The 12,851-nt window shown below is 39.7% G+C and overlaps 1 protein-coding gene across 1 annotated transcript; it reads right to left on the bottom strand.

Annotated features, from left to right (window-relative positions):
- Positions 1-4,171: 4,171 nt before the first annotated feature.
- Positions 4,172-11,797, bottom strand: shha (sonic hedgehog signaling molecule a). The gene is made up of 3 exons (XM_084108315.1): positions 11,148-11,797; positions 7,382-7,643; positions 4,172-5,840 (listed from the first exon to the last, which is right to left on the bottom strand). The coding sequence occupies exons 1-3, from the start codon at positions 11,445-11,447 to the stop codon at positions 5,146-5,148; spliced, it is 1,257 nt and encodes a 418-aa protein (XP_083964441.1). The 5' UTR covers positions 11,448-11,797; the 3' UTR covers positions 4,172-5,145.
- Positions 11,798-12,851: the final 1,054 nt, after the last annotated feature.

Here is a 12,851-nt window from a genome sequence, read left to right as displayed (position 1 = left end):
GTCAGTGCAAGTTACTTTCAGTTAAAACTGCATGAGACATGCATTTTAGTCTCAGACAATAGCTTAAGCCTTGTCTGTGAAACCTGGCGTTAGATTACTTCCATTTCTTATTATGGTAGTCAGCTCTAAGACCAGAGATGTGGCATGTTTTTGCTCATTGTTTTATTTGTCAAACACAATACACTGCTTCCCTTTGGCAGCGGTATGATTATTTGTCACTTGTAATTAAACCATTTTTTTTTTTCTCTTTTCCAGGACAGAGCTTCCGGGAGCACAGAAAGGAGGGTTTTTCATAAAACAAATGCTCTGTAGCCCCTTTACATTCTAAGATGGCATTGGTTTTCAAAAGGAATTATTAGGACGGTTTGTGTTGCAACCCTATAAAATAAAAATAATAATGCTTTCTGGCTGTCAGGGTGAAATTCTGTGTAACTGTTTTAAACGTTGGTGTTGGAGTTCTTTCGGTGGCAAGATTGAGATATTCTTTGAACATAGCAGATGTAACTTTAAAATGAGGGTGACCTGATGAGATTGTTTTGAAAATGTCATACATTTTCACACTAGCAAACAATCATTGCAAGTATTGCACCGGACAGGACGATGAAGTATACAGACTAGCAGATTTGTTTTGATTAGTCTTGTTTAGTGCTCTGTTGATCTGATGCTGACTATCAAGTTGATGGGTTCGAAGTAAACTTTTAATTGCTTAGTTTTTGAGCCTTTTATGCTATATTTGAGCCTTGTTTATCATCTTTAGTGCAGTGATTGACTGAAGGGAGAAGTGTGCATAGCTGATACCTTCCCATACCACTGCAGTGCTCCTGAATTGTGGTCTCCAAGACCTGAACTGTGTTTGTCAAATTAATGTGCTGATTGTGAACCAGCAGCCTATACTGTTCAGTTTAAATCAGAGGCCTATTTATAAACATGTTGTGTATTGGTTTGGTGATAGTGTGAGAGTTTTGATCGTCGTTATAATGAAAATACGTTAATATCAAATTCCTCCTTAAAATCATTCGAGTGAAGGTCCTTGCACCGTGAAAGGAACATTGCTTTTGAAAACCTCTGCATATCTAAAATTATGTGTAACAAAATAAAATGGAAATATTAAACTAATATGAAAAACCCTCCTTTTGTTTTCAGTTCTAAATAATGTTGTGTCTGTCTACAGTAGAGCTGCGTCCAGATGATGCTAACTTGTCTTATTTTCTCAACAGGTCCTCTTCAGTTTAAGTGGTACCAGATATCTATCTATCTATCTATCTATCTATCTATCTATCTATCTATCTATCTATCTATCTATCTATCTCTCTCTCTCTCTCTCTCTCTCTCTCTCTCTCTCTCTCTCTCTCTCTCTCTCTCTCTCTCTCTCTCTCTCTCTCTCTCTCTCTCTCTCTCTCTCTCTCTCTCTCTCTCTCTCTCTCTCTCTCTCTCTCTCTCTCTCTCTCTGAGGCTTGATGGGAAGGCTGTTGTTGATCTCACTGTGGTGTTGTGTGAACATAATCCTTCTGTATTAAAGCAGGGGGACCTTGCTTCTGGATTTCCTTTCTGTATTAGCCCACGTCCGTGGAAGTTTTGCGTCTCTGGGACCACACCCTACTGAGTTCCAAAGTTCAAAAACTTTGACAAATCCCAAGAATGATCTGTACACTCTTGGCAGCTGTACACACGTGTGGTGTTGTTGGATGAAAAGAAAACATTACTTGGAAATCATTATTGTATTGGGGAAGTGATTTATGCTGCTTTGATCGCCGTTTTGTTGTCCTTCAGTCTTGTATTAATGGAACGGTTTTGATGTGTTTGAAATGTGTACACCGGACTGTCCTACATGTTGAATTCTGAAGAATATAAATGGTGTTTGTTTAGTAACCTTTTATGGAGCTTGTCAAGTGGAAACCGATAATATGCCTTGACTGTACTTGTTATGAATAATTATTTGAAATAAATCCTTTTCATGGATTTCATCTTCTGTGTTGCCCATGTTCTTGTTATTGAGTGATGAATTAATGGCTTTCGATACTCGTCTTGCATCTACTTTCTGAGAGTATAAAGTAAGCTTATCGCAGTTTGAGTCAACAAAAATCACCATCTTACAGATTTCTTACAAGTAATCATTATGCCACAATAAGCAGTGGTCCACACCAATCTGTCAAAAGCTGTGAGTGCTTTATTCCCTGGAAATAAAGGAAGGAAGAAATTTCCTGGAAGTTTCCATTCCCTGGAAATTGTACTTTTGGAAAAGTGATTGTCACTTGGGTAAATATTCATGCAATTAAAATGAATGATTGGAATTTAACGACAGGCAACCTTTATTTCATTCCCACCTCACAACAGTTGCCAGTCCATTTTTGTTTGCATTTGCCAGCAAAGGGTTTGTTGAAACAGTTGCTCTCTCTGCAGACACAAGGCCCCTCTGAAGGATTAGTTGGGTTTTATTTACCTGCTCCGAGGAATGCTTTCGCCCAGTCGCTTTTGTGTCTGTGTAAATGCTCAAGGTCAGGGCTGAGAGTGAGCCTCACCAACAGCTCTAAAAAGCAGCAAAACCTGCAGCACAATAAAGTCTTCTCAAGAATTGGTAGTGGAATTTCTATTCGTGTTGCAACAGAGTTCAAAAGCTCAAACTTCCATTCACTCACTAGTTTTAACACCCTTCAAAGTGTCCATGCGCACACACACACACATTAATCAGAAAAGACAATAAATGGATATAGTTGTATATTTAGTTCTTTGTTGTTGGTGCAACACAGAGATAGTGAAGACACTGATCTAGCCATCTTTTATATTTATTAATGATAGAAATTGCAGTCTAAATTTGCACGCCAATAAGGCTAGAACATTCCCTTCAAACTTTAGTACTATTCTCAATACCCAGTTTATCAGCTGAGCTCACATTGGCTCTCTGGGACTATTCCTCTATATATTATTGATAATATTGTTCAGCAGAGAGTTCACATGAATGATATCTTGATCTGGGAGGTGCTTGCGAAAGTTTTACAATGGTAAGGATGACATCTGGCCATTCAGTTTTACAAAACAGAACTATTTCACTTTGCTATGGATGTGATCAGCTTTTGTCTTTTCGAATTTCTACTGTCTGAACTGGGTTTGGGGCTCATTGTTAGCCTGCATAAAGTTAGTCTGTCTTTTTTCCTTGCTTGAATAGAAGTCGCATATCACATCTCAGACTAAACCAAAGGAAAAATCAGAGATCGTTAGAGTTTGGGTTTACCTTATAACCGCGAGTTAGAGTTATGCATCGTGTATTAGATTTTAAGTGGATGGCTTCCTCACTTCCTCTCGTTGCACCTGGTGCACCACCTGTTTCATTCTTGCAATTAACTATAAAAATCACTATTATATGAAGACGGAAAGTGTGTAGGCTAAATGTGTTTAATAGCCAAATGTGTAGTCTAATAATTTAATGTATTTGATTCCGTCACATATTTTGACGTAATTCTCATGGCGGCGAGTAAAAGCCACACTAAAGACCTTGACATGAGAAATCACCAAAGAGCCGATCTAACAGGCAAGGCGATTTCCAGTAAATGTGTTGGTGCGTTTTAAGCACGCAAACAGTAGCCTTTTTAATCTGCGTGAGAGATTTTCAGATGTTTACGCTAAGGAGGACTATCCTGTTCATATTTAACATGGGACCACAACTTTTCGCAAGCATACAAAATGCAGATCAAAGACTTTTTCGCGTCTTACCGATAGCCGCTTTCAACATTTAACTTTCCGCATTTCCACACGTTGGTTTGAATGGGTTGGTTTCTCCCACTCGAGCTTTATGCAAACTGAATAGCCCGATTTACGTGGGGGGAAACTCTGGTCAACTCTATCCGATTACGTTTTTCATTACAACAATAAAATATTTTGTATTTAATTATTGTAGCCTATTTACATTTAGACAACTTATAAGCCATCTTGTTGTGCAATGTCTTAAACGTGACCGCAATGAACATAATTAGCCCTGTTAATGTTTTAATAAACTGCCGCCGAGAAGCGACTTTTTAAGCAACAGCAATAACAATCAAATATTTATGAGCGTTAATAATATCAATAACAACAATAGCCTATTAAATCTTCTGATTATTAAAATGATAGGTCAAGATGTTCAATTTCTGCATCATCATCATCAAAGGATATTCATGAAACAAAAACATACAAACGAGCAGTTTGAATATTTTCTTTATCTCATTCATTTATAATAAACATATAAATAATAAATTCTATACATTTCCTGACACCTTGCCTTAATGAAAGACAAGTTAACTGGTATGGCCACTCAATCATATGCTATCCAAACTGTGCATCAGCTGCATTTTATTTCTATAAAACTATTTACCTATTACAAAATATGAAAAGAAAAATACATTTTAGTAAATGTACAGTAGTTATTAATGTTTAACGAAAACCTTTGTTCTTTACTGTGGGACTATTATCGTTACTGAATTGTCAGAATGTGCATTTCGCATTTTCTTAAAGAAATACAAAAAAACAATGAAACCAGAGAAGAGTGAACAATATGTCTGTCCCAATCTGACAACCAAAGCAATGACAAAATAATAGAGGATTCTAAAAGAGATAACAGCACAAGACTGCAAAGACTCTGCACCTATTTAAATTAAAATATATTCTCGTATCTTACACTATTTCAAATAACGAAAAGTGATTAGGTAACGATCGGTCAAAATCTAATGTACAATTCTGTGTATAAAAATATAATTTCTGGAGCCCCGCGGCGTTTGCTTACCCCTAAAATATAACAGTCATTTGCACATATGCACAGAATGTTACAACCTATCATGAAATTTTCATTCTTTTTTCCATACATTATCTTTTTTTCCTGTTTACATGAGATATACAAAAATAGATTCTGCACCGCTGGATGATCATTCGAATCCGTTTGTGTGCCACCAGCCTGAGTTCACGCGAGAATAAATTATGCAAAGAAAACTTTTAAGGCTCCATTTATTCTTTGAAAATGACATTTTTTTTAAAGTCATTGTAATAAATATCCCAACTCCACTCGGGGCCTTTGTCTCTTTCTCTCTCACTCTCGCTCTCTCTTTCTCTCTTGTACTAACATTGTCTTATATCCTACATTAGTGTGATTTCTCTTGCTTTATTTCCATATGAAGGTGTTCAGCTTGAGTTTACTGACATCCCCAAAGGATGAAGCATGTGGCTGTCCAAAAGCCACGTTCCCACTTGATAGAGGAGCTTGGAGTACCAGTGGACTCCCTCCTGTTGTAAAGTCGCACTGGACTCACTGATTAAGTTTTTAGGGAAAAGGACTGATGTCACGTCATAATAGAGCCTGACGGGTGCGAAGGCCAAATGCGCGAGCCCGTGGTCCTCTATTACGGCGTAACAGGACGCCAGTATTCTGTCGACCACAATGGTTCCATGAGCAGTCACTGGTGCGAACGAGCCCTGGTGCTCCTCCGTGTATATCCGCTCCACGATGACAGATTTAAGTTGACCGCTATCATCAACAACCATCACCTTTTGTCCGGCCCTGACACTGCTGGCATACGCGGCGGTCATGGTGTGGAGATCATCCGTTGAGTTGTCGAGGACAAAAAGGAGATGAGCAGCGGTGAGTGTGATCTTTTCAACGGGTTCTTTCGTTTCTATGACGTAAAACATACGTCGCGTCGCGGAGTCTCGGTCTGTGAACATGATGAAGTCGCTGTACACGAGGTTCCCAGCGCTATCCGCCGCCAGCACCTTGTCGCCGGGGTTCAGGTCCTTCACGGCCTTCTGCCCTCCGTCTTTGAGCGTGACCAGAGCCGAACCTGGGAAGCAGCCTCCAGATTTTGCAGCAACCGAATTTTCTGTCGAGACAAATAGCAATGGGTGAATAAAACGGGACGCCTTTTATGCAGCATATCATGAAGTAACATAATTAAGCATTAGGCCTGTATTTTTAGTTATGACGAAGCTGTCAAATAAATTTAAAAAAAGCGCGAAAAGAATGCACGGAAACTAGGCTATATCAGCCCCAAAGTCGCCAAAAGTAAGAAAAAGTCTGAATAAACAAAAGAAAACGTGGCAACGGGAATTAGGCTGTAAATCGAAAGCTTTTCCCAAAAAAATGTCTTTGTTTGAGATGGAGGAGGAAAGAGGCTGGACTGCTCTAATTAAAAACCAATAAAGCCCGGACATTGTCATTCTAATGCAGCTTGTGTACAGAGCACTCTTGGAAAAGGACACTCCTGCCTTTCCTTGCGCCTCTTTCATATTTGCTCAGGTGCAGAAACTTCTATGTGACAATTCACACTTATAGAATGAGAAAACCCCAAGCAGGCTCAAATAGTACCTATTTACTTAGCCCAGACACTTTTCCAAGGCTCTAATGGTGTAGATTTGAATGTAAATTAGAAATGCTAGCGGTAGTCAATCAATGCCCTCTTCTTCTTTCCTTTCATTTTTTAAACCATCATGCTCTCCGTTGTCAAGCTTAATGACAATAATTCGGGCCTTGTGGGATCTCTTCACATTCCGATCTCTTGGGTCGGTAAACAGAGCTATAGAATGGACTTTTCGTCTAATCCTCTCATAAGATTCTAGGGCATGAAATAAGATGGTGACAATTGAGAAACAGATTTGGGCGAGCGAGTTCGACCTGGCTCTGTTTAAAGCCTGTAATGTATTTGTAAAAGTGTTTAGAATTTAAATAAGATTTGGCGAAAGCCTAAGGCTTTTGCCAATGTGTTCCAGCTAAATTATCTTCGATCAATGTTAAACTTATTACACTACAAAATAAATAAATAAATAAAAGATTGCTGATAGGAATTAGGCCTACATTTTATTTGCGCAAGTGATGCCACAAACTCCGTCGTGTTTTTCATCGTATATTTTAAGCGTGCGTGTTTGATTTGATATGTCTTCATAAGCAATGTTTATTCTGTTTCAGTGAGTGATCTTGTGATGACTTGATAAGCGCTTCCTTCAAAGAGACAGAGTGGGGCGATGTAAGATCAGTTAATATATTGGCTCGAAAGTCTTTCTGTGATAGTCGTTTTAACTCACAGTGTGAAGTGAAAGATTTAAAATATCTTATAGAGGAATAGCCTTGAAACAATTTGCATTTTTCATAATAACTAAAATACATTCGATTTATTCATTAGAATAATATTTGTTAGAAATAATCATTTCTTTGCCAGAAGTTACTTTTATGAATACAGTTAGGCTATAATTTAAACTTTCTGTAATAAATTAAGAAATTTTTTGTTGTTGTTGTTTTCACTGTATCAGTATTTAAAAGCAGATTATCTTTTTAAGCCTGATATTTTTTCCACATGAAATGGAGTGTGAAGCATTGTGCCCATCACTTCGATATTTTGCCTTTCCAATCAACCTGCCATGGTCTTACCTGCTTTGACAGAGCAATGGATGTGTGCTTTGGACTCGTAATAGACCCAGTCAAATCCAGCTTCTACAGCTAACCGAGAGAGTGTCCCATATTTGCTCTTGTCTCGATCAGAGGTGGTGATATCAACAGCTCTTCCCTCGTAGTGGAGTGATTCTTCAAAATGGTGACCGTCCTCATCCCAGCCCTCTGTCACACGCAGCTTAACCCCCGGCCACTGGTTCATTACAGAGATGGCCAGTGAGTTCAGCTTGTCTTTGCATCTCTAATAGAAAGACAGCGAGAGAACAGGAAGAGAGATGATTTTTTATATTTCCATTCATTGATCCATGTTGCCATACACATTAAAAAACAAAACAAAAACAAAAACACACACACACACACACACACAATAAATAATGCTCTTAATCTCCAAAAAATCCTAAATGATAGCTTGCGTAAAAGCTTTTTAAAAACTGACAGTTTTAGTTTAGTTAAAGACCTCGGTGTGATAGACTGGTTCAGTATTATCTTATTATCACAATCAGTCAGTTCTGAACAGCATTTTAAAGGATCACAGCACGCCAGACATCACTTACTGACAATAATTCTGTAACTGTACCAATCAGTATGTCCAGACAAACAGGTTGACTTACAAATAAGTCTATGAAATAAGAGTCCTGTATTTACACTGGAAATAATTCAGCCTTGCATGCAAGGCTATTCTGCCCAAAGAGCTCAATGAAAAATTGATAAGTTATTGCATTCGCTTCACTGATCTAAAACATATAGATCCAACTAGAGAAAGGTGTGACTGCATCAGGACCTCTTCTGCTTAAAAGGCCAGAATACAAACAATAGTAACTTGAGATTAGAAGGCAAAAAATACTGAAAAGTGATGTTCAGTTAGTGATTTGTGGTTTTTATTATTTAAACATTTTGGTTTAGAGCAGTGGGTCTCGCCGAGGTGCAGGTACGAGATATGGAGTATCAGGCCATGTGTGGGTGGTGCACCCACTAACCTTTCCCGGGACCTTGTGTTGGGATGCTTGGCCTTCTCCAGGACAACTCTTCCCAACACTTAACCAATATGTCAAATAAAACACTACAAAAGACTCTTTCACTGCGTCCAAGAGGAGAAGCAACTACTCATTATTCTTGCAGCACAGGTTTGCTCAAGGGACGTGATGTGATTGCTTAACCGACGGTCTTTCAGAGGTTATATAAAATCTATTCAAAATATGCTTGCAAATTGTGACACTAAGCCAAATTAATACCTGTAATAATTCACACAAATTCCCTCCTAGCTTTGACTCGCTCGCTGCCTCTTTCTCTCCCTACTTCACAAGCACACACACACACCATCCGTAGCCTATAACATCTACATACATTTCTGTACCAGACTACTAACGCCCCACTTTCTACTGATTCGCCCGACCCTCTAATTTTCATGTCTGCATTGAAGGCCACATACATCTTATTACACTGCAACATACATTAAAAAATGAATTATAAAACATAATAGTTTAAGTTCACTCCATTATGTCTCAATGTCTATTATGCAAACCACCAAAAACTTAATGTGCTTCACACATGCATCCTCTTATGTAGCTACATTAATCATTTTCTTACTGGGATACTGATACATCTGTGGACTGAATGGAAAATGACAGACTGGTACTTTACCCTTATAGAAAAATATATTTCCTGTAACTAGTGATTTTACTTTAGTTATTTTGATCTGCTGCTTATTAGCTCCACAGCACTCGTGGGACTCGAATGAGAGAGGAAAATACAAGGGACCAAAAGATACAACCTAGCATATTCTGAGCAAAACTGCCGGGGATTCAAGACCCGTGAAGCCTTAACTCTTTATTAATTCATTGGGTCGCGTGCCGCAAATCAAGCCAAATTCTGTTCAGCCACCATGAAGCGCAGCGGGAACCCCCTGTGCCGCCGCTTTGTGCTCCACACGAGGTTTGTTCAACACGCCGCCTATAGTCACAGTCGGCTACTAATCTCCTCTCAAAATGAACTGTTATAGAGGAAACACTTATCAGCTACCTGTCAGAGCAAACAGCCTCCAGGATGCCCTCGCACTTGCGCCTAATTTCGTGAGCAGCACCGTTAAGTCCAATTCACTACACAGCGTGTTCAACCAACAAACCATCTCTTCCACTCGGATGCGCTTCTCCAAAACATTTGCTAAAAGGACACCTCGTTAACTCCCTTTGAAAAGCTTAGACGTCCATTTGAAGTAACAAGATTGCAGGGGTAGCTTTCCTTTTTAATGGCAGTGTGTGTGCCCGCGGGTCATCACACACTTATAATCACATTCACCTTAAGTAGAGTTTGATATACATCTGAGAAAACCACACCAGACAAGGTTTTCATCTTTTTTTAAGGACCAGAAAAAGGGAGACTTTATAATGCACCTGCGCAGCGCGTATAAATTCACTTTGGTTGACATTCGCAATGCTTCAGCAAACCTCGTCCATGCGATAACCAGTCATGACCAGTCATTTTGAACCGAATAGCTTTTCAGCAGAGGCACGTCAAAATAACCTAATAAAAATATTACATTCAGGGTAATCACTTTGTAAATTACACGGAAGCAGACCTCAGTATGCTTTGTATATAGCAAATATATATTCGATGCATTACTAAGCAGCAATGTTATTCTTCCTTTGGGCAAAGGGTCAGAAGTTCAAATGATCCCTGCTAATGCGACGAGAGTGGAAAGCCATGTTGGGGACAGACAGCCTATTCCCGAAGCTGTCTGACTTTTTCAGAGGCCTAGCTTTCGTTTCAAAAATTAAATAAAGAAAAATTAAAGAAAAAAATGTTAAATGTTATGTAGGCTACAACTCGGACAAAAAAAAGACTTTCTATAATTTTTGAGCAGCACACAACTCTAGCATTAACCATAAAATAAATAGATCGAAGTCTGACTAGTCGAATATAATTTCAAGCAAAGAAAACAGTTTACCGCATCTAACGGATAATCACATATCTAACCATTTATCAAAATATCAGCGCATATTGCAATTAAAGTAATGTTGTACTAGTCTACTCCTGGTGTGTACCACATAAAACTTGTTTATGCATGTGCATCGCTTGATGTTGCTTAGGCTAGCCTATATATCGGTCAGTTGTAAAACAAACAGGCCTATAGATTATGCAGCATCGCATGTGGCGTAAAATAATTGTCAGAATATGAGCAAACCCCTGCATAATATCTAAAGCAGAGGGGTGAAGACAGATAGGCCATTGTGTCTGATTCTAATCTGTCACTAAGCGGTACCGTCCTGGCTCATTAATAAGCAGAAACAAATTTAAGAGCATCCTTTGAGAAATGTCAATATTTTCATGCCCTGATAAGCAGCCGCTGCGAGCGGGTGGGCTGCGGTATGACTACTAAGCGATCCCATGAACATGTACGCTTAATTTCCTTCTATATTTAGCTGTCATGAGACTGACATATTATGCCCACCACAGTCCCTTCAGATCAGGTGCCGTACCTATCTAGCAGGATACCCACATTTTATAAAACATATAGGCTAACGCGCGCCTGATGTAGTAACCTATCTCATCGAGGATAAATATAGGAACAGAGAGGGTGAGCAAGGAGGCAACCAGCCGGTCCTCTCCTGAAGGCATTTCTCTCGCACAGCTTCATTAGAAAGAGCCGTGCCGCAAGACTAATTCACAATCCTTACACGAACTGTACTTTCTTAAGCTCTGACTTAAAAACAAGCACCGGTGTGATTTGTGAACGGAAAGGAATTACCTGTGTCATGAGTCTGTCCGCGCCTGTGTTCTCCTCATCCTTAAAGATAATGTCGGGATTGTAATTTGGAGTAAGTTCTTTAAATCTCTCCGAATTGCGCGTTATCTTGCCCTCGTATCTGCCGCTGGCCCCTAAGGTCTTCTCCGCCACATTAGGTATAAACTGCTTGTAGGCGAGAGGTGTCAGCTTCTTCGGATGTCTTCTTCTGCCGTAGCCTCTGCCTGGACCGCAGGCCAGTCCGGACACCACCAAGGACAGACTGAGAAGAGACACCAGCAGCTCTCTCGTCAGAAGCCGCATTTTGCCGCACGGTGAATCTCGCTGCGGTGTTCTAGAGCGCCCTGCGCGGTCTGTCTAGCAGGATTTCTCGTTCTCTTTGCTTGGATCTCCGGCGATGTCCTTGCCTTCTCCTCAGTTCACGCGTGCCCCTCAGCGCCAAGCCCTACCGTGACAGGTGCGTAAATGTGCGTCTGATAACGCATCGGAGGTTTGCGGCGTGGATGTGAAAGGTAAGACTAACCTCAAAATCGCAACGTGAGTTGAAGCCACAGTCACTTATGCGAGAAGCCTCTTTACTCCTATGTATTATAGCTGCGATCTGAGGTAGGGAGGGACCTGATTGGCTCGACGGGACGAACCCTTCTGATGTTATCCCACAAAACGGACGCACAAAAACCTTTAAAGAAGGTGGGTTTCAGGGGAGGGACACGGTGAGATGTGAACGCATCAGTTTTCCCCGCTGCTGTCCGTGAGGCTGCGACATGCATGTGTGCTCAGTTTGTTACTGGGATGCAAACGCTCCATCCATCTATGTGACCTGCTAATGGACCATTTATGTTTAAATCACTTGGTCTGTATATGTTACTGCTTAAGGTGCACATAAGGGTGAATGCGACTTTCAAAACTTCATTTAGGTGAGGACATTAATCTGATTAATCATAGAATAATCACAAGCAAAGCGATTCAAAATACAAACATACATTTTAATTTAAATGTAAACTTTTTATCTCTTTTATCACATAATTATCAGGTTGATCACTTGTTGTCCCATTAACCTCTAACCTGAAAAAGCTGAACTTTACAGAAGCTGCAGATAGTTTTGCTGTCATTTTTAAAGTTTTAAAGTGAAAGGATCATTTTCTGAACAATTTACAGGATTTCACTTTCTTTGAAATTTCATCCAAACAACTATTTCCAAACTGAAAAGCCAGGGATGTTTTGGTAAATTTAGGATACAATTAATTATTCCTCCATATTCCATTGGTGCGAGAGAGCAAGAGAGTAGGAGACAGAGATTAAGTTGGCTCTTCTGCCCAACACAGCTTATTTGAGATATTGGAAAGGGCTCTTCCTGTGCACACAAATGCTAAGCTGTCTGTTTGGGAGAAAGATCAGCCTGCAAAAACCCTGTCACCCCTTAAAGTCCACTTCAGTGACAGATTAAGCCATGGTAACCACTGTGTTCCCTGGCCCATAGCAGCGGGTTAGGTATGTGTTTTATTGTCTTATTTTCACACATTTTCCAGACTGCTCTATCAAAGATGGTGGCTGCTTGTCTTGTGAAATACATTAAGAAAGTAGGACCCCTGCTGAAGGTTTTGTTCAAATGACCATGACATGGATGATTTGTTGTCTAGTTTGTTTTAGTTTTGAGGTGTGCACTTTTTTGACTGCTTAAATATCACAAATACCATTAAATCATAA

The sequence above is a fragment of the Abramis brama genome (assembly GCF_963993115.1).
Source record: "Abramis brama genome assembly, chromosome: 3".
In the NCBI taxonomy this organism is placed as follows: Eukaryota; Metazoa; Chordata; class Actinopteri; order Cypriniformes; family Leuciscidae; genus Abramis; species Abramis brama.
Note: the sequence above shows the minus strand (reverse complement) of the source record. Positions and strands in the feature narration are given on the sequence as shown.

Excerpts from the sequence above, each read along its gene's own strand:
- shha (XM_084108315.1), bottom strand. The coding sequence starts at position 11,447 with ATGCGGCTTCTGACGAGAGAGCTGCTGGTGTCTCTTCTCAGTCTGTCC. Across the intron at positions 7,644-11,147 it reads CGGACAGACTCATGACACAG|AGATGCAAAGACAAGCTGAA; the intron begins GTAATTCCTTTC and ends TCTTTCTATTAG. Across the intron at positions 5,841-7,381 it reads CCATTGCTCTGTCAAAGCAG|AAAATTCGGTTGCTGCAAAA; the intron begins GTAAGACCATGG and ends TTGTCTCGACAG.